The sequence below is a fragment of the Podarcis liolepis genome (genome assembly GCF_965112155.1).
Source record: "Podarcis liolepis genome assembly, contig: SUPER_9_unloc_1, whole genome shotgun sequence".
NCBI lineage: Eukaryota > Metazoa > Chordata > Lepidosauria > Squamata > Lacertidae > Podarcis > Podarcis liolepis.
This window is the reverse complement of record NW_028148963.1, coordinates 1,205,723-1,232,349: the sequence shown is the minus strand read 5'-3', so window position 1 is coordinate 1,232,349 and position 26,627 is coordinate 1,205,723. Positions and strand designations below refer to the sequence as shown.

The window sequence follows — 26,627 nt, the reverse complement described above, 5'->3', positions numbered from 1 at the left end:
CTCCCACCAGAGTTGGGGGGGGAGGAAAGGCTGCGTGTAACTGAAAGGCCCACAACCGCAGCAACTTTTCCTCATGGCGAAGGGCTGGCGCCGTTTCGACCCTGGAAGACATTTATGCAGGCAGCGTCAGTCACCATGGCGCGAAAGGGCCAACGGACAACCTGAGGTACCGTTAGCGCTGACGTCGTTTATTTGCCCCGCCCCTTTTCCATCCCCCAGTCACAACCGGGGAGTCTTAACCGCGCCCCTCCTTTCTCCGTTCCTTTCTCCGCCGCGCTCCTCTTCCGCCAGGATCTCGCGAGATTTGAAGCGGAGAGAGAGCGCACGAGCTCCGCCTTCCCAACCTCGCGCTTCCTCCGTGGACGCGCGATAAAAGATTTTGAAGTCTTAAGCTTGCGGTTGGCTCTCGCGGCGGCGTCCTTCACGCCGGGATCTCGCGAGAATAGGGTGGGGAAAGAGAGCGCGCGAAAGAGAGAGCGCTCGAGCTCGGCCCCGCCCCTTGCCACTGTGGGCGTGTCTACATTTTGAAGGCGACGGCGGGAAGAGGGAGGCGCGCGGCAGTTGGAGCGTCGTAGCGGCCGGGTCGGCTTCTGGTGGCCTGCGCTGAGTAGTTCAGGTGACACGGGTCTTTTGAGGGCATGTGAGGAGAGGGCTGGCTTGGGAGGGCGGCGCCGCCCCCCCGCCGCCACGTTCCCTCTGGGTGGGGTTTTTATTGGGATTATTGTTATTATTATGACGTTTATACTGCTTTATCTTTTGCAAACCGCTTTGAGGTTTTTCCACAACCGAGCGGTGTATGAAGCTTTACGAAATTAAAGGAAATAAATGCATACGTTCATCAGTTTCCTGCGATAGAGAACGGCGTGCCAAGTCTATTATTACCTGCAGGAGAGGAATGAGATTGTAAGCCGCCTTGGGCGAGACAAGGCGGCCTGCAAAGTCAATATACAAGAATATAGGCACCCGTAAATGAATTTATGACCCATAAATGAATATATCGCGACACGGGTTTGGGATGAAGCTGCTTTTTAAGCGGTTTCTTCTCCCGCAAGTTCTTACAGGAATCGGGCAGAGGAGAGGGGGGAAAGCGAATGGCAGACGCGGCCAAGGACCGGTTGAAATGCTGTCGCTTTGAAATACAGTCATACCTCATGTTATGTTTGCTTCATGATACGTTTTTTCAGGTTACGACCCTGAAGTACCGGAAAGGGTTACTTCCGGGTTTCGCCGTATGCGCAGATGTGCAAAATGACATCATGCGCAGAAGCGGTGAATCGCAACCCACACGTGTGCAGATGTGTCACTGTGGGTTGCGTTCTATGCATGTTGCGCACGGGCCTCCGGAACGGATCCCGTTCGCAGCCAGAGGTACCACTGTCCATTCAATTTTAATAAACATAATGAGGTTACCAGATGTTAGGCTATCTTTATCCCGATACAGTTACAGATAGGTAGCCGTGTTGGTCTGCCATAGTCAAAATAAAAAAATTCCTTCCAGTAGCACCTTATAGAAGGATCTGGCAACTTCTGTTTCAGTGTATCTGAAGAAGTGTGCATGCACACGAAAGCTCATACCAAGAACTAACTTAGTTGGTCTTTAAGGTGCTACTGGAAGGAATTTACCCAGATAGGAATGCAGCTGGGCCATCAAGCAGTTTACAAAAATAAAAATAAAACAGAGAAAAATTCACAGCCATACTAAAACAGATTAAAATTACAGTCATACCTCAGGTTGAAGTACTTTTGGGATGAATATTTTCGGGTTGCGCTCCGCAGCGACCCGGAAGTAACGGGCTCCGTTTCACCGCATGCGCAGACGCTCAAAATGACATCACGTGCAGACGCCGAATTGACATCACACGCGGACGCAGGTTGTGTTCACTTCTGGATGAGAATGGGGTTCCGGAATGGATCCCGTTCGCATTCAGGGTACCACTGTACCTCAATAAAATAGTCAAAAATCAACATGGATATTTATTGCAATAGATATGCTGACTCCTGTATTCAACCGCAAATCCACAGACACATCATGAACCACTGGAATGATGTTTGTGGACCATTGTTGGTCCATGAACCACAGTTTGGGAACCCCTGTTCTAGGTTCAATCCCTGGCATCTCACACTCCCAGATATGGAAGAGAAAGCTTCCTATCTAAAACCTGGACAGGTGTGGCACATCAGAGAAGTCATTGGTTTAGAATGACAAGTAGTCTGAAATGATAGAAACTGACAGTTTGCTCTTTATGTTCTTTAGATTAGGCATCAGTATGTGTAGTATTAGTGGCTCTTGTAAGTGGCTCTACTATCTTCTGAGGCAAAAGCACATAACCTTTCTGCTCCCCTTTGAGGGCATTTTCCCAAGGGCTGCATACTGACCGTGGGTGGCACAGAAGCCACTGTTTGGCATGGTACCTCCTTTACTCTCAGCCTCCATTACCCCATACTGCCAGGTATGGGAAGTCCAGTAATTTTTACCTGAGGCCTGAACTGATCACTTGCATAGGGCTTCTGAAAATGGGCTGCATATTTCTCACTTGTGTGCCCTAAAGAAATGAGAGGGCATGTGCTAAAATAAAAAAGTGACATTGATTTTGAATATATTCCACCTGTGGAAACTGCAGGTGGTTTTTCTGAAGTTTTGTCGTTCTAATCTTGCTTGTTAACTACTATGGAGACCTTTGGTGGGAAGGCAGAATATAAGTGAAATATGAAATAATTTAGAACTAGCTTTCATATAAGACTAAGAATAAAAGGGTTTGCAAAGTAATACAGGTAGAAGCTTGTGTTTAGGCAAGTTGAAGAAACTTGGAAAACTGATAACTAGGCATAATGGTTGATCCATGGTGATGCGAACACCTAGTGAAGTGGGTTCCATGAATGTACAAGATTCAGTTAAGTTTTTAAAATGACCCATTTCTTTGCAGCTATGAAAGGGAAGACGTTCAATATTAAGGAGACCTTTGAAAAAGCTCAAAAAGCTCACCAAAATCATGCAAAACTTGTGGCATCCTTGAAGCACATGTACAATGAGGTAAATATTATTAATTTCATGCTTTTTGACTTTAACCCCCAAGGGTGGCTAACACATTCATAAAATACATTGGTCTCACTGAAAACCTTACCCTTTACACATCAAAACCATGCGATGGTTGCTTCAAGAAAGATACTGGGTGGGAAGTAGAATATGTAACAGAATATGTAACAGGAAAGCTTGGGCAACTGAGCATATCTAACAGGCATGTGAAAGTACCTTCACTTGCCTGCCTTCCCTAAATAAATACAACTGCAGAATATCCATATGGATTTGCAAGTACAGTGGTACTTCGGGTTAAGTACTTAATTTGTTCCGGAGGTCCGTACTTAACCTGAAGCACCACTTTAGCTAATAGGGCCTCCTCCTGCTGCTGCGCCGCTGGAGCACGATTTCTGTTCTCATCCTAAAGCAAAGTTCTTAACCTGAAGCACTATTTCTGGGTTAGTGGAGTCTGTAACCTGAAGCGTATATAACCTGAAGCGTATGTAACCCGAGGTACCACTGTAGTGAACCATGTTCAGTTTACAACAGTATATTTTGTAGCAATAAACAGTGCTTCACTTCCATATAACAGTTCTCAAAGTGCTTCATGTTATGTTGGTACAGAACCCTTGTAGTATTATTGTATTGCCTAAGTGGAGGAGGAAAGCAAGGATTGAAAGGGGCCTACTTATGGTCACCTATTGAGTTCAGGAGAGGTGACATTTGTCAATGAATCCATGAAACTATTAACTATAAGAAACATTAAGTCATTCTTTTGCAGGGAATGATATTGTAATCAATTGCTATGTTCTTAATATGTTATATTTCCCCAGATTATTATAAGCTCCAGCCTTATTTCAGACATTGTGATATATTGAGATATCACAGTGTTTAGCTGGTGATATATATCGTGATACGGAAAACCAGATATCACCCATACTGTCATCATATATGTTTTGTTGATACTGTTATAAGAAAAAACTCCTTTTTCCTTATGGGGTACGCAAGAGCCCATATAGAGTCCTTTTGTAGGTTCTCTATTGGTAGGAGAAAATAACAGAGACCAACCAGAGAATATTGAGAAGTGAAGCAGCTAGTAAGCCTGATCTTTATTAAAGCTGTTGCAACAGGGTGCTCCCACACACACACAAGGGGGGAAGGGACCCAGAACAAATGTGTGCCTGCCCTTATATAGACTTTGAAATTGCCCACTCTCAAACTCCAGACCACCTTCCCAAATACATCATACATACATCACAGGGGGAGGTCTAAAACAGAATCCTGAGTGTGTTGTTTATCTCCTGTCTGCCATTTACCATTTACCTGATTGCATTATCTGGGTTTTGGCCACTCTTTGTTATTGTTTTGTTGTTTAGTCATGTCCGACTCTTCATGACCCCATGGACCAGAGCACGCCAGGCACTTCTGTCTTCCACTGCCTCCCGCAGCCTCCTGCACTTAATTCCTGAATCCAGGTCACAGGCTAACCATGTTCACACCTTAAATGTGCCCTTGGCAGGATTTGTGAGCACAGAGACAATGGGGAGATTTCCCATTTCCTTCAACCTTGCAGAGAAATATTTGAAGTCATTTTGGGAGAGAAAGTGGTTTCAGGACTTTTCTGTGGGTTTCACACATGTGGTTTACATGCATTTGCTTGGTACATTTATGAACATTTTATATATATATATATATAAGACCTTAAAATTCTTATAACAATACTTACAGTCTTCTCATGTCACAGTACAGTACAGTGGAACCTTGGTTCTTGAACAGCTTAGTTGATGAACCAATCGGCTCCCGAACGTCAAAAACCTAGAAGTAAGTTTTCCGTTTTTCAGAAGCTGAATGTCCGATGTGGCTTCCGCTTGAGCGCAGAAAGCTCCTTCAGCCAATCAGAAGCTACACCTTGGTTTTCAAATGGTTTCAGGAGTCCAAAGGATTAAGTTTGAAAACCAAGGTTCCACTGTACTGTGACATGAGAAGACTTTAAGTATCAACAAAACATAGATTATGACCAGTATTTCAGATTTCAAGTCTTAATCTGGAATTTTCAAGCTCTGTCCAAAGAACCAGTTCTCAGTGGAAAGGATTTTAACATGTCATTGGGTCTGCCCGTTTTTTAAATAAAGGTCTGTTCCACCATTGATGAATTTTGATACTGAAATTGCATTACTTACTGTGTAACGTTCTAGTTGCAGGACAAAATCTCTTTTCATGAGGAATTTGTTCATTACCTTAAATTTGCCCTGATTGTCTACAAAAGAGAACCTGCAGTAGAACAAGTGATAAATTTTGCGGCCAAGTTTGTTGTTTCATTTTATGAGCCAGAAAAAGATGACACTGAAGAAGAGGAGCAAGTGGAAAATTCTCTTCTGAATTATTTGTTCAAGTTTCTGCTTGAGGTACCTTAGCAATAATGTAATGGTGAAAAAATAACATTGGATGCATAATGCTCCTCTTTATAGTATGATCTAATGGACACCGTATGAATCTGCATATAAATGGGGTGTATATTCCTATGCTATTTTCTTAATGGTGATGTAAAATCAATCTTGTTATATTGGGTAGAAATCACATTGAATGCAAGGGCTGTGTTATCTTTCCTGCTCTTAAAGACATAAAGCAGGCATACTCGGCCCTCCAGATGTTTTGGGACTACAGCTCCCATCATCCCTAGTTAACAGGATCAGTGGTCAGGGATGACGGGAGTTGTAGTCTCAAAACATCTGGAGGGCCGCATTTTCCTATGCCTGACATAAAGCAATGATAAGTGGGCTTAGCTTTTGTCTGAACAATCTGCTGCTAACCAATATTCACCTAAGGCCAGAATTTCTGAAGTGCAATTACAGGGGTCTTGGATATGCAGTTGCTTAGGCTCCAGTTTGCTTTCTATGGGATTTCTATGGGCTGTGGCTGTGTTTTGGTTATAATTACAGTCTGTGTTTATGTTCTATAGTCTTGCATTCAGCCACAGCTGAAGACCAGCTTCATAATTGCTGTCTTAAGCACCAAGTTTATTTTGCACAGCGTTCTGGTTTAAATCTGGTGTCATTCATTCATGGGTTAAAGATCCTTTAAATGGAAAAACAAATAATTTAAGATTCCAGGATTGTAAGAATAAATGAAGGGGGTGTTTTGTTATACCAAAGAATACATTTGGTACTTAAATACATTCATATTGTGTGAATTTATGAGATTTTTATATGTAAATACTTGAAACTATTCATATTTTTTATACATAAGAACAATAATGCTGGAACACTAAAAATTAACTCCTTGCTTCTTTTTAAGTCTCACGATGCAAACAGCAGTGCAGTACGATTTCGAGTGTGCCAAATTATTAATAAGCTTCTGGTAAGCCTGCCGGAGAATGCTCAGATTGAAGATGAGCTATTTGATCAAATTAGCAATGCCATGTTGCTCAGAGTGAAAGATAAAGTTCCAAATGTGAGAATTCAAGCTGTGCTGGCATTGTCTAGACTTCAAGATCCAAAGGACAGTGATTGTCCTGTGGTTAATGGTACGTTGTTACTGTATCAATGATATTTATTTTAATTTAAAGATGTATTTTTATCTTTTCAGTTCTTAAAAACTGGCTATAATAGTTAAGACATTAACATTAGTATTGAATTCTGCCTGGGAGACTTGAATGTAATTATTCAAGCAACTGTAAAGTAGTTGATACTTTATAATATTGGAAAATAGATATGTATGAATATAGGACATAGGGGACAAGAACAGTTTATGGTAATGGCCTAGTTGGGGAAAAGAAAAAGTTAGAAAACTGGCCTGGTTTGGAAGTACCGTACTTTTCCTGGCTTGTTATGGTATAGTCTTGCTTGCCTTCCCCCTTCATGAAACTGAAATCTACTGAATAACCATTTGTTTCAAAATCCAATTTTTAAAATCTGATTTTCTTTATTTTTAAAAAAAGTTTTAAACGATACATTTTTGGGGGAAATAACCTGGTTTAAAATGATATCTGAATATAATGCAGACAATATCTTAAGACTGATTTTATGACCCTCTTATAAAAAGGTTGCTTTATTTGCAGTGATAACAATATTTTTTTCGGGGGGGGGGGGGAGTTTTCATCAGTCATCAAACTGCAGTTGTTTGTGTCAGTTTATTATGACTTGTTACTGAGTTCCAGGGACTGGAAAGTTAACACAGGTGTCATCCACAAAAGGGTGACTTTGTACTCCTGTGTTATGCCTAAATCATTTGATATCTGCGGTCAGTTCTTGAGTCAATACTCCAGTCAATGGTTTATATCCAATGCTGTGGCAATGGGGTTCTCCTGGTATAGCAGGATTTCTGTTTACTTCCCGTCCCTCTACATGCCAACAAATCCTCCAGAATGGATTTCGAAGAAGCATGGGGAACTGGAGGGGAAGAGGAAGAGGGCATTAATCCAAAACAGCTCTTCCTACTGTGGTTAGGTCAAAGGCTACTAGTTTCTGCAAGCTGTATCATGTTTGCCTTGGTTTGTGTCAAGTTTGCTACAGTAGTGTAACTTAATGTTTCCTGTAGCAAATATGTGAAGTGTGACTGACATGTGCTCTGCCTTTTAAGAATCGGGCATGTGCTAGGAAGCCCTTCGCTTGTTGTCAATTCCAGCCTATTTCCCTGAGTATTTACATCTGGTGTGGAAAAAGATTGTCATATATTGGCCCATCAACTAAACGTCTGCCAAAAATGTAGAAGTTGTGCATCTAACATGAGCATCATAAAATCTTAATGCAAAGGGTGTTGGTCACTTGTTATTCATGTACATTTTCTTTATGTACATTTTCTGGTCATTAACATACTCTGTGTAATACTGTTTTTTGTTTAGTTTACAGTAATTTAATTGAGAACGACTCCAATCCGGAAGTCAGGCGCACTGTGCTGTCATGTATTGGTCCATCAGCTGAAACCCTGCCAAAAATTATAGGTCGTACTATGGATGTAAAAGAGACGGTTAGGAAATTGGCATACCAGGTAAGTCAAGATCTTACTACAATTACTTACATTGCTTGTTAGTAATATATGGTGTAAACATTTGGAGAACTCAATTTTATTCTCTCTGGGGAGCAAAATTATGTTTGGGGTACAGTGGTGCCTCGCAAGATGAAATTAATCCGTTCCGCGAGTCTCTTTGTCTTGCGGTTTTTTCGTCTTGCGAAGCACGGCTATTAGCGGCTTAGCGACTATTAACGGCTTAGCGGCTTTAAGAAAAAGGAAACAAACTCGCAAGAACTCGCAAGACGTTTCGTCTTGCGAAGCAAGCCCATAGGGAAATTCGTCTTGCAGAACGACTCAAAAAACGGAAAACTCTTTCGTCTAGTGAGTTTTTCGTCTTGTGAGGTATTCATCTTGTGGGGCACCACTGTACAGGTATAAACTTATGTATAGGTGTATTTGCAGTGTTTTTTAAACTTCTGTTATAAATATTGCTGGTTCTGATCATTGTGCCAAGGAAGTCAGTTCAAACTGCATCATAGCAGTTTTTCCAATTAATCTACTGTATTCTGGCTGCCAAGTGTTTTTCATCAGGATGGTCCAGAAGCAATGAATGTACATGGCAATTAATAATAAAAGTATTATTATTATTATTATTATTATTATTATTATTATTATTATTATTATTCTCTAAATCTGTCCGAGCCTGTTCAAAACATGAGCAGAATTGAACTGCAGAGGACCATTGGGATATGCCAGGCACAGTTTTTGGTCCATTTTAATACAGCTTTTTATTGAGGATTATATGGTTGAATTTTGTTTCAAGCTCTGGTTCAGTGTTTAGTGTAACTAATGTAAATGTTAGTAAAGTGCATTATGTTAACTGTTAAATATTGTGGCTCAGCTCTTATAGCATTCAGCTTGCCATAAGAAGTAATGAGCTGCACAGTTGCATCAAATAATGGGTGCAGCCAGTTCAGAGGTCTGGAGGAGCATGATGCAGTGTAGCATCCTGCTTGTGGTTAACGCTTAGCTGGAATGAAATATTCAACGCAGCAACAGAGAAATTAAAAAAATAATTTATTTGTCAGACAAATAAATAAGAGGCACAGTGGTATATGGTTACCAAGCTCTGGCCTGCCCTCCTGCCATTATGGCCAGCACTTATATTTCCTTAATCCAGCCCCCTTTGCTCCTCCTATGGCTGCCTCTGTCCCATCAGCCTGGTTGAAATTCTTATTGGCTGATTGGTATAACCAATCACAAAAATACACTCATATCCTACTGTCCTTATATGGAACACAAAGAGCTATATATTGTTACATCTATAAATGACAAATAAGTAGTAATATATCTTACATGTGTCTCAACAAGGAATCTTAATTACCAGCTCACCTCTTGCCTTCCTTGCCCTCCAAAACAGATGGTTAATAATTTTAAATTGTTATCTTGAACAGATGTCAGAGACCTCGGGTTCATATTCTCATGCATCATCAATGAAATATCTCCTTTTAGAGGTCTTTAAACAAAGGTCTGACAGCCATTTGTCATAAGTGCTCGATTGGCGTCTTCTTGTCTGACAGGGGGCTGGGCTGGCTGACTTAATTTCAGGATAAATCTAGCATTTCTTAAATCCTTTGCATAATTACATTTAAGCCAGCATATTTAAACTTCCTCAAAGTAAAAAGGAAGGAACAGTTTACAGCCTCAAAATAAAATAGGAAAAAAAACCTCTTCCCCTCTTCACACTTCCCCCCTTCTCCAGCCGGTTTGTTTTCCATGTGCTCTTGGCCTTTTGACCTTAGGCTCAAGTTTAAAGCACACGGTTTTATTTTACTGTTTACCAAACTCTTAATTATGTAGGGTCTGTGTAACCTTGGTCTTCAGCCTGTAATTCCAGCTTTTATGACTTTGAGAATTGTTTTCTGCTATCTATCAAAGGGGCCCCTTGTCTAGGAAAACATTGCCAGTGTTCTCTGAACAGCTGGCATGAAACATTTGAAAATCTAAGCCCATTTAATTTAAGAACCTGATCAAGATATAAGCCAATATATGCCTTGATTAAAAATGCAGTCTATATTCAGATGCCACAATCCCCCCTTTCAAGCTCAAGGACCTTGCTACCAAGCGTCCTTGATAGCTTGATCTTCCTGAGTTAAAGCTCTATATAGTGCCATGATATGAGGTAGAGTTTCATTCGAAATCATCTTGCTAATTGTACTCCTAAAACATGAGATGATACATGGCATCATACATAAAACCATCACTACTACTGTCAAGAAAAACAAGCAAGACAATAATATCCCTTTGACATGTGCTATACTCTCCATCTCTGTGGCCAACACACGGATTGCCTCACCATTATCAGAAATGTTAAAGCAACAGGCATTCCCTGTCAAGTTCAAGACTCCACATAGGCCTCCCTGTTTGGCAAGTACATAATCCATTCCCATTTTCAGCTGTAAAATGGGGCTCTACTTTCATCCAACTGTTGTGCAATAAGTCTCAAACTCTGGGCCGTTGCATTGGTTACAAGTTCCACTACTGCTTGCAATCGAATTATTCTGTTTAGATTATAAATAGGATCCCGTGCCCCTTGTATGAGCTCACCAGGATTCCAGGAGGCAAGATCATAATAGGCTATAATGCGCTCTGGTGGCCAATCATCAGTACCGCTCCAACTTTGGGTACTTCCTCCTGCTATATGAGAAATATCCTAGTGGGCAAAATCCACATTGGTGGTAATACCCATCCCAGGAAACAAGTCCCACTCCATTTGGAAGGGAGTTTCTTGTATGCCCATTCTTCACATATCCACCACAACCATCGGGTCTGAGGTTTTTGGTATGTGGAGTGCATAAGGCGAAATATCACAAGAGGTATAGAGTTCACAGTGCAGTATGTTAGATTGCCTTTCTTCTGTCACAGTTATGTTCCATACCACTTTCCATGCATGAATAAAAGGAGGTGCACAGGGCAAGGTATTCCGAGTTCGATAGGTAGTACCGTGTGCCCAGGTATTCTTAATATAATCCCAAGTATAGGGACAATGAGAAGAGCCTATCATGGGAGAATCAGCTGCATCTGATGATTTATGTACACAGAATTCCCCTTGTACAGGTATAACTCGTAATGGTTTAGTTGAGTTCCATCCGGGGAAATTCTGTACTCCTGTTTGGTGTGGCATTTCGCTTACCATACCAATGGCATTTAATGGTATTGGTAATAGTGATAGCATAAATATTAGTCCCAATATAATTCCCCCAGTGACAGGAATGGGGAACCACCAAGACCAAAACATATATCCCAAGGATCCCCAATGTGTAATATCTCTGATAATTGTTCCACAAGGGGGCAGTCAATCAATTGTATAAGAGAATCTTCCCGCTCACAGTCTCTGGTTCAGACGCTCCTCAAGCTTCAGGCGTGCGCAGGTCAGCCAGCTTCCAGGTTTGTGGCTGCAGCAGGCCGGTCGTCTAATGTTGCCCGTGACCTAGCCCGTTCCCCGTAGGGCTAGGTACAGGGGTTTTTGGAGAGAGTCAGTTTTAAAGGATTAGAGGGGTCACCTTTGCACGTCCAACTGCCTTCGGACTTCTTCAAACGGGAGTGATGAATCCAGGGGGTCACCTCAGCTACCTTCACCGCTGTTGGAATAGAGAGCAGGACGGTGTAAGGTCCACGCCACTTAGGTGCAAGTGGATCACGTTTCCACTCTTTCACCCATATGCTATGCCAGCCTGGAGCTGATAAATCGGCTTGGCAATGCTGCACGGCGTGCGCTCGAGGGCCCACCTGTTAAGATAAAAAACAAAACAAAACAAACAAACACGGGAGAGAGACAAAAACACGGGAGAGAGATTGCACTTGTCCCTGTGTCACATGTTCTCCTATTTGTTTGAGGTCAGTTGGGATATCCTGAACAAAGGAGGGCGGCCTCCCATACAGGAGCTCAAAAGGTGACAACTTAAGTCTTTTTGTGGGTGTGCACCGAACACGAAACAGTGTTATGGGTAACACGTCTACCCTCCTGAGACTTTAGACATATTAGTGGGCTTCTGGCATGCCCTGCCGATACCTTGCACAAGCGTCTGGCGATAGGTGGTAAGCCTGGCCAGGTGAATTGCATTGTTTAGATCCCAATTAGGATCTTCCAAGGGAAAGTTGTCCTGGAGATGACAGTCAATATTATAAATATTTCCCACTCTGGCCTGCTCACGCAAATATATCTGTGCCTTTTCAATTATGTCTCTCCTTTCCTCAGTGGTGAAGAGAGTATTCAGGAGCTGGCGACAACCTGTCCAAGTAGGACTATTAGTATTTACTATTGAAGTCACCAAGTCCATCATAGCCTGAGGTTTTTCTGCGAAAGATGGGGTGTTTTCCAATTCATCAGATCCGTAGTTGTGAATGGAATATACTGGAGGATCCTCAAGTGCATCAAATACTCTTCTAAGAGGGGCTACTACGTGACCTTTTTCTTCGCTTTGCTCTAGGGACCTCAAATCATAGGGGATGGTATCTGTCCCAAGGCGTTCTTTTAGCAGCTTTATACGCCTGGCTGTATTGCTTGCTGACCGATTAAGGTCTCCCTGTAACTTCTGTAATAATTCTCTAGGACTTGGATGTACAGGGGTTTGGGGTAGGCAATCAGTTGTTCCACTAAAGGAGACTGTAGATGGAGTTCTACTGGGACTCACAGGTGGAATAACCACTTCTGCTTGGGCTTCATTATAGGACTCCAATGCCTCCTGAAGATATTTTTCATAATCTATCAAGGAATCAAGTTCTGTGACTCCACCCCCATTATTCATTCCACTTTCTTGCCTTGGGGTTACAACTGGTGGAGGGTTTGGATTTATTTGGCAAGATTCCTTTCCTAGCTTTGGCTTTTACAGCCAATAATTTGCATCGTTGAACTTTGCATTCCCTTATCCATGGAGGATTTTTATTTAATGTGCTCAGCCAAGAATCTATATATGAAAATTGTTCTGGGCACCCTCCAGTTTCTTTGGCGATGTTAGACCAAAGTTTGCTTACTAAATTTATATCAAAGGTTCCTTGAGATGGCCATTCAGTATTTTCTTTTGGCCACTCTAGTTCACATAACGTTCTCAAGCGTTCTGGCGTCATTTTGACTCCATATGCCCCTGAGAAGGCTTTCTTAAAATTATTTAACATACATTCAAGAGGTGTATTTCCCCCCTTTGAACCCCCAACTCCCATTGTATGGCCCTGTGAAGTATCCACTCAGTCACTCACACACACACCTTACTGGGAAACGAAGTAGTACTCACTCCACACTTAGGTCAGCTACACATTGTACTTTCTCACACATGCAATGCGCCAGATACTTCACCACACACTACCTCCCATTCTTCCCTTTTCCCCCACCAGACCACCATCTGATGTACCCAGCCACCTAGCGTACTCAGTTCCCCTTTACTGAGACGCAGAAGTTTGATCAGGACTTCTCTTCCTCCCAATTAATTGGAGGGCCAAAACCCCTTAGTGCACTTACCCTTAGCTGGTTCCCTGTTTATTTCTCTGGTCCCCCCGGTCCGTCGCCGTCAGTGGGCAGGGTATCAGACAGACGAGACTGCTGCGTTCCCCTGGAAAAAATTTTTCCAGTGCGCGCTGGGTAGGCACAGTTGTCCTCTCTCTTGTACCCCGTCCAGTGAGGCGAAGGGGCTGCGTTCCAGCAGACCACTGATCCGAGTCGCAGGCACCATAAAATGTAGCATCCTGCTTGTGGTTAACGCTTAGCTGGAATGAAATATTCAACGCAGCAACAGAGAAATTAAAAAAATAATTTATTTGTCAGACAAATAAATAAGAGGCACAGTGGTATATGGTTACCAAGCTCTGGCCTGGCCTCCTGCCATTATGGCCAGCACTTATATTTCCTTAATCCAGCCCCCTTTGCTCCTCCTATGGCTGCCTCTGTCCCATCAGCCTGGTTGAAATTCTTATTGGCTGATTGGTATAACCAATCACAAAAATACACTCATATCCTACTGTCCTTATATGGAACACAAAGAGCTATATATTGTTACATCTATAAATGACAAATAAGTAGTAATATATCTTACATGTGTCTCAACAAGGAATCTTAATTACCAGCTCACCTCTTGCCTTCCTTGCCCTCCAAAACAGATGGTTAATAATTTTAAATTGTTATCTTGAACAGATGTCAGAGACCTCGGGTTCATATTCTCATGCATCATCAATGAAATATCTCCTTTTAGAGGTCTTTAAACAAAGGTCTGACAGCCATTTGTCATAAGTGCTCGATTGGCGTCTTCTTGTCTGACAGGGGGCTGGGCTGGCTGACTTAATTTCAGGATAAATCTAGCATTTCTTAAATCCTTTGCATAATTACATTTAAGCCAGCATATTTAAACTTCCTCAAAGTAAAAAGGAAGGAACAGTTTACAGCCTCAAAATAAAATAGGAAAAAAAACCTCTTCCCCTCTTCACACTTCCCCCCTTCTCCAGCCGGTTTGTTTTCCATGTGCTCTTGGCCTTTTGACCTTAGGCTCAAGTTTAAAGCACACGGTTTTATTTTACTGTTTACCAAACTCTTAATTATGTAGGGTCTGTGTAACCTTGGTCTTCAGCCTGTAATTCCAGCTTTTATGACTTTGAGAATTGTTTTCTGCTATCTATCAAAGGGGCCCCTTGTCTAGGAAAACATTGCCAGTGTTCTCTGAACAGCTGGCATGAAACATTTGAAAATCTAAGCCCATTTAATTTAAGAACCTGATCAAGATATAAGCCAATATATGCCTTGATTAAAAATGCAGTCTATATTCAGATGCCACAGCAGATGTGCATTTGTATCCATATTAACCACTGAAGTATGCTTTTTATACATGGGTATTCATTGCTGGACTGGGATTTGTGTCGATAAAACATATCACCTGCTCTTGTGGCCATAACGGGTTCTATGTCAGTGCAGTGAATGTCTCTTTGAAAGTCTTAAGAGTTTAGTTCTGGGACAAAAGCATAGTGACTATTTGGAAGTTTTCATGGGTTTCCTTTTAGAAGGAAAACAATATATAAACAAAACAAATACAGTGGCTCTTAATTTTCAGCCTGGTTACTTACGAATCAATCCATTACATTTTATGATGGAATTAAAATGTCAAATTATATCTCTCATTCCACCTGCCCTAGTTCATGTATTCTGAGCTTTTAAAGTGTGTTTTAGACACAGAATTTGAGATCAACTCACAAAACTCAAGTTTCCCTTCTTGCTGTTTTATTACTTATTATGGCAAGATTCCCAGTATGTATCTGTTGTGATAGGCACATAAAGTTGCTTGCACCAATTTGTCAAAAATCATTATTAGTAAAGCCCTAAAATCTGTGTGCTCTTTAAAAGGTTTTGGCAGAAAAAGTTCATATGAAAGCTTTGACAATAGCCCAACGAGTAAAGCTTGTTCAGCAAGGGCTTAATGATAGATCAGGTAAGACATTTTTATTTTATTTTATAGTTGCCTATATTGTGTACTTGTTCAGTGTGCCAATTCCTTATTTTTTCATTGCTAGCGAAATGCCTGAGAGCCAACTTGCTAACAATGGTAAACGAAGGCTGCAGTCCTAGGCATTCTTGGGAGTAAGTCCCATTGCAAACTAGTGGGACATACTTTTGAATAAGCAAGTAAAGGCTTATATTGTAACAGTGGGCAATCTGGTTCTTCTGCTCCTCATGTGTGACAACATATGTAGTTCTCATGTTGGTGACAGGCTCCATCTCTTCTGCCAGGCTTTAACAGACATATCTCTGCTTCCCACATTAGCTCTCTAAAAAGGTAAAGGAGCCCTCTAAAAAGGTAAAGGAGGAGTTAGGCAGTAACAAGGGATAGCCTTATGCAAGTATATGCATGTTGCTCTGTTGGAGAAATTTGTCTGACAGCTAGGATCTACAAATAAACTTCACAGTGATGTGAAGAGACAGTATAAATATAATAGAAGAATATACTAAAATACATTGCATCTAAAGTATTCTTTCTGGGAAGCCCTCATTGTTTATAGTAGCACAGCTTTCATAAGAAAATCCTGATTTAGTGAGTCAACATAGACACACTAATGCAAAGTGCCTTCATTCCTCTCTTGCAAGTAGGAAAAGTTGGTGTCTGAATCCTGGCTTGTTTGGAAGCCATTTACCATAACTCATTTTGCATGTAACAAGAAGCTGTTGTTAACTAGCTTCCCAACTTGAATCTTGACTCAAGTGAAGGCAGAAGCGAAGCAGAAATGAAGGTGTGTACAAAATCTTGGCTTATCAAGTCAGGAGTTGATAATGTGAACACTGCCATATGTAGGTAGCTTATATACTGTTGAATGTGATATGGTAGAGACAGTCAGCTTAATCACTATGTGTGTGTGTATCTCATAGTAACTATTCTGTAAAGGGTTTTTTACAAAATATTTATTCAGAGAAATTATATCTCAGTTTAAATTTCCCGGCTTAATAGAATCTGTAAAAGAAGTGGTGCAGAAGAAACTTCTTCAGGCCTGGCTACGGCTGGTTGAGGGAAATGTGCTAGAACTCCTTCATCGGCTGGATGTGGAAAGTTGTCCTGAAGTGGGTATTCCAGCGCTTAATGCCATGTTTTCGCTGTCACCAGTCAATGACTTGATTAAAAACTTCTCAGACCTTGATGAAAGGTACGTACGTATGTGTTTGTTTGTTTTTTAAAAAACTGTATACTTGAGAGTTGAACTTGGGAAAGTAAGTTAAAGGTTTCTGCCTCATTACTTACCTAAACTTTATTCCAAGGACTAGTGAAATAACTATGTTTGTTTCTGAACATTTCTATGACATACTACTTTCTGAAAATAATAAACTTGAACTCATATTTGCTAAAATAGCTAAAAAGTAAATATCTGTAAGTAGCAGCCAGAACTTCCCGTTTTTAGGCAAATCAAAAAAGCACCTACTAAAAGGCATCCTATTAACTAGTGAGGGATACTTTTTGGAAAAGCCATCAATTTATTAGTGGGCAAAGTAGCACCGCTAAAGAGGCTGTTTGTAGTGCGCATGCTGAGTGTTTGCAGACAGAGTTTTTAGGCTCCCCCCAACAACCCCTAAAGGTTTAGTCAGAATTGGTTGTACGTATGAGAAGAGAAATGTCCATTAAAATAACAGATGAGAGGTGGTAGGGTATATGCACTCTCCCCCCCCCCCCCAGCAGTAATACTTCGGAAGATATTACCCCTCGCTCAACCTGGGCGCAAATGGCAGCCCTTTTATTTTGTTCAGTAAAATGCAATGCAATTCCATGAAACTGGGGTTAGTCTCTTAATAATGCTAAAGAGTGATACTAGGAATCAACTTTCATATACAGAGATTGCATTAATTTAGGATAAAGATAGCGCTCTGCTTACTAGTATTTGTCTAGCAACTTAACTATGGAATAACATTTTGCATGGAACATAATTATGAGACCAGGGCCCTGCAGGATCTGATTTCTTTCCGCAGGGCCTGTAAGACAGAGTTGTTCCGCCTGGCCTTTGGCTTGGAGCTAATTTGATTCCCTCCCTCCCTCTCTTTCTTTTTTCCTTTCCTTCTCCTCCTGCGATGAGGCTACATTTTAATGTTTCAATATTTTAATGTTGTATTTTAATTTTGTTTTTAAGTTGTAATCATTCAATTTGTTTTTATTATTGCTTGTAAGCCGCTCTGAGCCCGGCCTTGGCTGGGGAGAGCGGGGTAATAATAATAATAATAATAATAATAATAATAATAATAATAATAATATTTTACTTCAGTGAGGCATTCCTGCTGGTTACCATGAGATAATGATCCTTAAGTCATTTTTAAAATCAATGAAATTGTCTACAACATAATTCTTGTAACAGCTGCTCTGTCTTTTCAGCTTTTAATGTGTGTGGCTTAAAATGTGAATGCCAGCTTGTATATTTGTCAAATACTGTGATTGCCTTCTTAATTGACAAAGCACCCCCCCCCCCCGTTGAAAATGTAACGTGTATATATTTGTTTTCAAGGAAAGTAATTCCAATAGAAAAACTAACCGCTGAGAATGCTTTGTATTGGAAGACCCTTTGTGAGTACTTGAAATCTGAAGGGGAAGAATTCTTAGAGAACATTCTGCCAGAACCTGCCATATATGCAGATTATTTGCAAAGGTAAAGTAAACAAGAAAGTTAAAGCATTAGTCAGTGCTTTTTTCCAGAAAAAGAGGTGCCTGTACTCACCATGAAGTTGTTACAGTAAGTGGTACACATTTTAACAACAAAAAGAGGTGCCAGTAGTTGCGTACCCTTGAGTGCCCCCTGAAAAAAAATCACTGGCATTAGTTTAATTTATACTGCTTTTGGTTCTCACAGTTATTCTTCTCTTCATCTCCAGTTACTGGATTTGGACTTACTTCTGTGTTGTTCACAAAACAATAATTAAACTGGTTTGCTGGAACATAAAGATTACTAATTTATGTTCCCGACTCCTTGTAGAGTGTGCAGAAGTAGCTATGTCGGCTAAAACAGGTCTGTGTGAAAAATAATCTTTTAGCACTGGAAAGTAGGACATGCTCTTGGGAGGCTCAACTAGATACCTTCTAACTGCCCGTTTTTCTTCATGTAAGGCCCAGCAAAGGAATAAAATAAAAGCAGTGATAAATGCATAGTATTGTGAAGATCGACGAGGCAGCATTGTTGTCTGTAGATAGACTCAGTCAAATTATATTTGTAAGCCCTTTAACTGGTACAGTAACATAAAATTCAAATAAATATCAAGATGTTGCTTGCATCATACCGAATAACCATTTGTTTTTAATTAAGTTACCTTCAGAATATGCCAGTTCTCAGTCAAGAAGAGAAAGAAGACATGGCTTGTGTTGAGCAACTGATGACGAAAGAGTTTATAGGTCAGCAGCTGATCCTTATGATAGGCTGCATGGATACCACCGAAGAAGGAGGAAGGTAAGACTTAGTTTAGCAACAAAGAGATTTTTGATGTATATGTTATTCTGTTGACTTTGATTTGACTAGGAAATGTTTCAGTAGCTCAGTCCATTTTATTCAGCATTCTAGTCACTTGGTTTCATGTCAAAGTTCCAACATTAATATTCATCAGTACAGCACCAAGTGACTTGGTTTAATGGTCAAATTCACTTAAATAGCTTGTTTTGAACATTTTTCTTTCTCTTTCCATCCTTCAGCACACTGAAACCAGAATATGTTTCTTGTCCTGGGCCTGCAATGAAACAGTGTAGTGCTTTATACAGGCCTGGATAGGATGGGACTTACTACTTTACTGTCCATCCAGGTTTCCCCCATAGATCCTTTCAGGTTCCTCTCTAGTTCCAGGATAAATAATTTGCTATGTTTCAAGACAATAATGCCTACTCACAACACAAAGAGCTCATAACCCACCTACTCTCAGCAGCCAGAAACATAATAGCCAGACACTGGAGAGACCTGCCAGGAGTAAACATAGACCAATGGTATCAAATAGTATGGGAAACGGCCTTATTAGAAAAACTAACCAACAAACTGAAACTAACACGGGGACAGATAGAAGAAGATGTCTTCACCCCAGTTCGGTTCCCCGTTATCACATACAGAGCCCAACAAGACAAGAAGAACCCACCAACAGCATTCAAATCAGTATGGCTAATCTGATCCACACACACACACACACACACACACCACACTCACATGAAAACAAAGTTCACCACAGCCAATCACAACCAACCAACCAAACCCTAGGCCACGGGTTGACAATTTTTTTTCAGCAGGGGGCTGGTCCACCGTCCCTCAGATCTTATGGGGGGGGCAGACTATATTTTTTGGGGGGAAATGAACGAGGGACGATGAGCGGCGTGTGAAAGGGCTCCGGAGAGGTGCTGCTTTAAATGGTGGCCGCTCGAGATGGGCGTTCAGCCAATCGCGGGTCCTGTGTGTTGCGAGTGGCAGGGGCTGGTGGCAGCGGCAGGATGAGTGGCGCGTGAAAGGACTCCGGAGTGGGGCTGGCAGCAACAAAGCCCAGCCCCCTTACTCCTGTAGGCAGGGCGGGGAGAAGCCAGGAGGAGGGAGGGAGGAGGTGGCGCCGCAGTGTGTGTGAGGGAGAGGGAGGAAATGGTGCTGCCTGAACAATCAGAATCAGATCCACGCAGTGATTCCCGGACCATCCGCGGGCCGGATCCAGAAGGCAATTGGGCCGGATCTGGCCCCCAGGCCTTAGTTTACCTACCCATGCCCTATGCCAACCCCAACCTCTCACCACCAAAGGAATACAAGCAAATAGTAAAGAGAACCCACACAAGTGACGCTGACACAAAACCCCACACATACAGTAAGTAGAATTGAAGCATTGCCAGCTGACCCCACCCTACTCACCATTTCCCCCTCCCTCTCTTTTCCCCTTTTCTTCCTAATATAACACTAATGTCTCAACAAATGAAACTGATCTGTAGAAAGTGTACCTTGAAAAAAGAGACATTGCACATACTTTTGTAAACCAAGAAATCTTTAATAAAAATATATTTTTAAAAAATTATTTTTGCCATGTTGGTTGGTGTTCTAGATTTCCATCTCTGCCATACTTGACTCTGGTCATGTTTGAATGTTTTGTTCCCCATCAGAAATGTTAGTAAAAGTTGTGCTTTGCTTTCCACTGTGGAAGAGATTTTAAAGAGATTCCAGTTGTAATAATCAGGTTCTGCAAGTGTGATGGCTGGGAAGAGAGGCACTTAAACATTTACACGTTGGAAACACCAACATAGCTTATTCAAAGAAACTGCCTCACTTCTGAAGTAGCAGTTAGTTGCCAGTTCTTGGATTTTAAACGAGAATAGATATTACTCATTGTTTAGGGATCATTTTATTATTATTTCATCAGTGTTATTATTATTCTTAAGGAAGAGACTGCTGACAGTGTTACAAAAAATCCTTATGATGCCCACTACTTCAGCATCCCTTGTATCATCACTTACAGAGAATCTACTCCGCATTCTCAAAGATGATGACAGAAGAATCCAGACTGTAAGTTCTAATTGCTCTTGTCAGTTTATATTCCAGGAAAAAAGCCATTAAAAATGTGTGTGTGTGTGTGTGTGTGTGAGAGAGAGAGAGAGAGAGAATATCACTCCCTGCTACGTCCCAAAAACTTTGAAAAAATCAGAGATTTCAGGGAACACTGAAAAAGCCTCATGAAAATTTTCTCATCTAGAATGAGTGTAGTGCCTTCAAATATATTTTTATCTCAGACATTCTGCAATATTAGAGAATAATTCTGACGCATGCAACACTCAGATCCATTTTTTCATCCAATCGCTTCCTATGAGATATCTCAAAGCGATTTAACAAAAGCATATATAAAACAATTTTGCAATGAAATCTATTTCAAATCCAATACAGTTATAGACTGGAAAAATACATTCTAAAGGCTTTTTATGACCTTTGTTTTAGTTTGGAGATACTAGAAGTATCGTGTTTGTGCTTTCTTTCTACTTTCCTCTTGGTCAGCCTTTTCACTATCCTCCCGCAAACAACAACAGGAACACCCTGCTACTGACTGGGAAACAAATAGCATCTTGCCCTGCCTTGCTGTAGGATAAAAAGGTTAAAAGAAGTTGGGACAGAAACTTCAAAAGACCTTTTGTGGCCGCCAAAACTTCAGAGGAAAAATCTGAAAGGTTTTGTGAGAACTGAGTTTTAAGCAAGATGAACAGATGGAAGTGGGCTGCAACTCGTATTCACAATTTTGTTTGTACAAATTGTACAGATTTAATAAACATACTAAGTAGGCTATAAAATTGTACTAAGTTAGGGGTTACCAAACTTTTTGGACCAATTGCCACATTTGTAAATAAACTTGTAGACACACCTTCCCCTGCCACTTCAATCAAGTACAGTGGTACCTTGGGTTAAGTACATAATTCATTCCGGAGGTCTGCACTTAACATGAAACTGTTCTTAACCTGAAGCACCACTTTAGCTAATGGGGCCTCCTTCTGCGGCCGCGCCGCCGGAGCACAATTTCTGTTCTCATCCTGAAGCAAAGTTCTTAACCTGAAGCACTATTTCTGGGTTAGCGGAGTCTGTAACCTGAACTATATGTAACCTGAAGTGTATGTAACCCGAGGTACCACTGTATATACCACAATATTACGGTGCTTTTTTCAAACCTATTTCCAGTGGGATTTGGGGCAGAGTAGAGGATCCTGTCAGGGATGGCCTTTCGGTGACCTATGAACTAAGATAAATAAATTTATGTTGTTAAAGCAGAAAGATAAATTCTGGCTTGATAAAATTTTGCTTTGATAAGTATTGCACATTTATATATTTCTTTTTTTAAAAATCCCCGAAGCTTCAAAAATTTGGACATTTCCAACATGCCAGATGAAGTGCTTTTGCACTCAGCACCTCCTTGCCTCCCACATTCAATGCCGGAGTGAGAGCCAGGTACCAAGACAAACTTCAAGTGAAGCCCATTTCCCACCCCCACCCCCCATCCCTAGGGGGAATTTGCAAGGGGGAGTTTGCCGACAATCCCCTGTTGTCATGGGGGCTGCCTCTATTAAGACAGGCGGGACCGGAAGCCCTCATTAAGTATTTTTTTTCACACATTACAAAGAAACCTAATATAATTGCACTTGATAGCTCAGTACAGTGGTGCCCCGCAAGACGAAATTAATTCGTTCCGCAATTTTTGTTGTCTAACGAATTTTTCGTCTTGCGAAGCACGAAATCCCATAGGAATGCATTGAAAATCAATTAATGCGTTCCTATGGTCAAAAAAAGTCCAAACAAAGCCAAATTTGGTACAACAACAGTTTATTAACTGCTCTTTAAAGTCACACATACTGTAAAGAGCAGTTCGAAAATTTAAGGGAAAATAAATTAACTTTATAAACAAAACATGTCTTTGTTTTTAGTCAAAGAAAAAAAGTCGCGAGACGTTTTCGTCTTGCGAAGCAAGCCCATAGGGGAAATTCGTCTTGCGAGGCAAATCGCGAACGGAAAAACCTTTCGTCTAGCGAGTTTTTTGTCTTGCGAGGCATTCTTCTTGCGGGGCACCACTGTATAGGAGCAGATAATTTTTTGTTTGTTTGTTTCAAATGCAGTACTGTATCCTTGCTTGCAGGAAGATGGCATTTTTATTTATTAAAGCAGTTTGATCAGGCACTTGGCCTTTATGCAGAAAGTAATACAGCGGTTCATCCTAATCATGATATGAAAAAGGCAGCATATTATCTTCTATAGCCTTAGTGTTTATCTAGTGGCATGTGAACTTTTTTTGGGGGGGGGGTGATGTTAAGGATATATTTAGGGTTAGGGTTATTTATATTTATATTTATGAAAAACAGGCTTTAGGGGAAAATAAATGGTCCCTAAAATCTCACATGTGCTTGTTTACTTGGTTATGCTAGAAAGAAGACAGGTTTGGGAGTGAAATTATGGTAAGCAGCAGCATTTAGGAATGTTAAGAATCCTCCATCCGAAGCTTTACTTCACTGTTAAGTTTGGAGGGTTAGGGGCTTAATGAATGGATGGTCTAGCGCTGTAAACTATTTTGCATCCTTCCAAAAGTAACTGAAAAGGCGGGATGGATTTTTTTTGGGGGGGGGGGGAGATAGAAAATATTTGCAAAATTTTTCAAAATTTGAGCTGAGTACTAACTTTCTTTGCATCACCAGGTCGCTGAAATCATAACCGAGGTTCGTGATGAAATTATTACAGTAGACAAGCCCCCAGATGCAACTGAAATAAGAAAGCAACAGCTTAAAGTAAGTGGTGATTGCACTACATCTTTGTTTTAAAGATTTGTAGTTTAATGTAACTGTAGCACCGCTTGAATATTTTACCAGCCCTCCCCAGCTTTACTATACAAACAGAATTACTAGGAAGGGAGAGGGGTCAAACCTTCAACAGCTTTGAGCTATTGCAAGACAGTTGCAAGTTGTTGCAAGACAGTCCAAATTGCAGTAGAGCTACTAATGCAGTATTGTCGGTGTTGTGTGACATAGAATCATAGAACTGCAGAGTTGGAAGAGACCACGATGGCACCAAACTAGGAGGGGTAGCTAATGACGCAGAAGATAGAATTCAAAATGACCTTAACAGATTGGAGAACTGGGCGCAAGCTAACAAAATGAATTTCAATAGAGACAAATGTAAGGTTCTGCACTTAGACAGGAAGAACCAAATGCACAAATATAGGATGGGAGACACCTGGCTTACTAGTATTACATGTGAAAAGGATTTAAGGGACTTGGTAGATCACAAGCTTAACATGAGTCAACAGTGTGATGCAGCAGTAAAAAAAAAGTTAATGCTATTCTAGGCTGCATCAACAGAAGTATAGTGTCCAGATCAAGGGAAGTAATAGTACCACTCTGTTCTGCCTTAGGGGACATGGGTGGTGCTGTGGGTTAAACCAAAGAGCCTAGGGCTTGCCGATCAGAAGGTCAGCGGTTTGAATCCCCGTGATGGGGTGAGCTCCCATTGCTCTGTCCCAGCACCTGCCAACCTAGCAGTTTGAAAATACGTCAGAGTGCAGGTACCGCTGCGGCGGGAAGGTAAACAGCGTTTCCGTGCGCTGCTCTGGTTTGCCAGAAGCGGCTTAGTCCTGCTGGCCACATGACCTGGAAGCTGTACGCCGGCTCCCTCAGCCAATAAAGTGAGATGAGCGCCGCAACCCCAGAGTCAGTCACGACTGGACCTAATGGTCAGGGGTCCCTTTACCTTTTTATTCTGCCTTGGTCAGACCTCACCTGGAATCCTGTGTCCAATTCTGGTCACCATAATTTAAGAAGGATGTTGACAAGCTGGAATGTGTACAGAGGAGAACAATCAAGAGGAGATATGATAGCCATCTTCAAATATCTCAAGGGCTGTCACATGGAAGAGGGAGGAAACTTGTTTTCTCCTCAGGTGGGTAGGGCCTGAACCAATAGCTTCAAGTTCCAAGAAAGGAGATTCCCACTAAACATCAGGGAGAACTTTCTGACAGTAAGAGCTGTTTGACAGTGGAATGTTCTCCTTCGGGAGGTTGTGGGCTCTCCTTCACTAGAGGTTTTTAAGCAGAGATTGGATGGCCACCTGTCTTGGATGCTTTAGTTGACATTCCTGCATTGCAGAGGGTTTGCATTACAGGACTAGATGACCCTCAGAGTCCTGCTCTGGAGGGTAGGACTCAAGGCTATGGTGTAGTGTAGTGGGCCAGTGTGGTGTAATGGTTAAGAGCGGTAGTCTCGTAATCTGGGGAACCGGGTTCGCGTCTCCGCTCCTCCACATGCAGCTGCTGGGTGACCTTGGGCTAGTCACACTTCTCTGAAGTCTCAGCCCCACTCACCTCACAGAGGGTTTGTTGTGGGGGAGGAAGGGAAAGGAGATTGTTAGCTGCTTGGAGACTCCTGAAGGGGAGTGAAAGGCGGGATATCAAATCCAAACTCTTCCTTTTCAAGTTACAAGAAAGGAGATTACAACTAAGCATTCAGAAAAAATTTCTGGCGGTAAGAGCTGTTTGGCAGTGGAACAGACTTCCACTAGAAGTGGTGGATTCTCCTTCCTTGGAAGTTTTTAAACAGGTTGGATGGCCATCTGTCATGGATGGTTTAGCTGAGATTCCTGCATTTCAGGGAGTTGGACTAGATGGCCCTTGAGGGTCCCTTCCAACTCTTAAGATTCTATGATTCTGTCAGGATAGGTGTACCTGTCAATTATTAAGTAAACTTCAGTTCCAAAGCGGTCACAAGTTAGGCATTAGTCCCTCACCTTAGATGTGACAAGTTGAAGGCGAGGCTGTAAAATCAATTTTAGAAATAATAAAAACTACTTTTGTATTATAATTTCTGGTTTTCCTTCCAGCTGGCTGAAATTAAAGTGAAACTTATGGAAGCAAAAGATGCATTGGAGAAAAGTGTGGCTTTGCAGGATTTCAGCCAGGCATCCCTGTTGAAAGAGAGAATAATGGAACTGGAAAGCATTAAAAGTGACCTGCTAAAAGAGGCCGAGGCGCCTCCAGCCAAAGAAATATGCATGGAAAAGGTGCTGACCTTTACACCAGCTACTCGGGTTCAGTTACATCGTTTTTAAATAAGCATGAATGTATTTGTGTGGTTTTTTTAAATTGGTACGAAGTAAACCTTAAAGAAGTATACTTCTCATGTTGATGTGTTGTAATGCTGACATCAAATAACAGTTTCTGTGTGATTATTTAGGCTTTGTACACAGTGTCTATTTCTCAATTATGAAGGACTAGAGAAACCTTCTTGGACCTCCCTAGTATCTTAAAGGGATGGAATTGGAGATAGTTTGTGGGATGTGAAGGTGGCATTCTACAGTGTGTTCAAATAATTATTATTTTCTCCCCCCCCTTTTTTTTTAAAAAAAGAGTGATCCTGAAACATTACTGAAATGTCTGATGATGTGCAACGAACTTCTCAAGCAGCTGTCCCTTTCGAAAGGATTAGGCCCAACAATGGATGCAATAATTGAATCTTTGGTAGGTGACAACAAAAGAAGACATACCTGGGGGTTGAGAATATGTATTCTGAGCTGCTTGAATATTAATATTCCATTTCTGAACTTTGTAAATGCATATTTGGACAACCAAGGACAGAAATCAGAGGGTTAGGCTGGGCCTCAGAGACTCTCACCTCATCTCTTTGCAGAACAATAGAATATGGAG

General features: G+C 41.4%; 1 protein-coding gene across 3 annotated transcripts in view; it reads left to right on the top strand.

Moving 5' to 3' along the window:
• The first annotated feature begins 451 nt into the window (after positions 1 to 451).
• The window catches only part of LOC310686772 (condensin complex subunit 3-like), a 40,302-nt gene continuing 14,126 nt past the window's right edge, over positions 452 to 26,627 (top strand). For all 3 annotated transcript variants that reach the window (XM_083520520.1, XM_083520519.1, XM_083520518.1), the window contains exons 1-13: positions 452 to 616; positions 2,925 to 3,031; positions 5,212 to 5,421; positions 6,311 to 6,539; positions 7,857 to 8,002; positions 15,348 to 15,432; positions 16,444 to 16,636; positions 17,978 to 18,118; positions 18,770 to 18,910; positions 20,851 to 20,974; positions 23,632 to 23,721; positions 25,805 to 25,984; positions 26,331 to 26,441. In XM_083520520.1, coding sequence (XP_083376646.1) covers positions 2,927 to 3,031; positions 5,212 to 5,421; positions 6,311 to 6,539; positions 7,857 to 8,002; positions 15,348 to 15,432; positions 16,444 to 16,636; positions 17,978 to 18,118; positions 18,770 to 18,910; positions 20,851 to 20,974; positions 23,632 to 23,721; positions 25,805 to 25,984; positions 26,331 to 26,441 — 1,755 coding nt within the window. In that variant the 5' untranslated portion in view covers positions 452 to 616; positions 2,925 to 2,926. The remainder of the gene's footprint in view (positions 617 to 2,924; positions 3,032 to 5,211; positions 5,422 to 6,310; positions 6,540 to 7,856; positions 8,003 to 15,347; positions 15,433 to 16,443; positions 16,637 to 17,977; positions 18,119 to 18,769; positions 18,911 to 20,850; positions 20,975 to 23,631; positions 23,722 to 25,804; positions 25,985 to 26,330; positions 26,442 to 26,627) is intronic.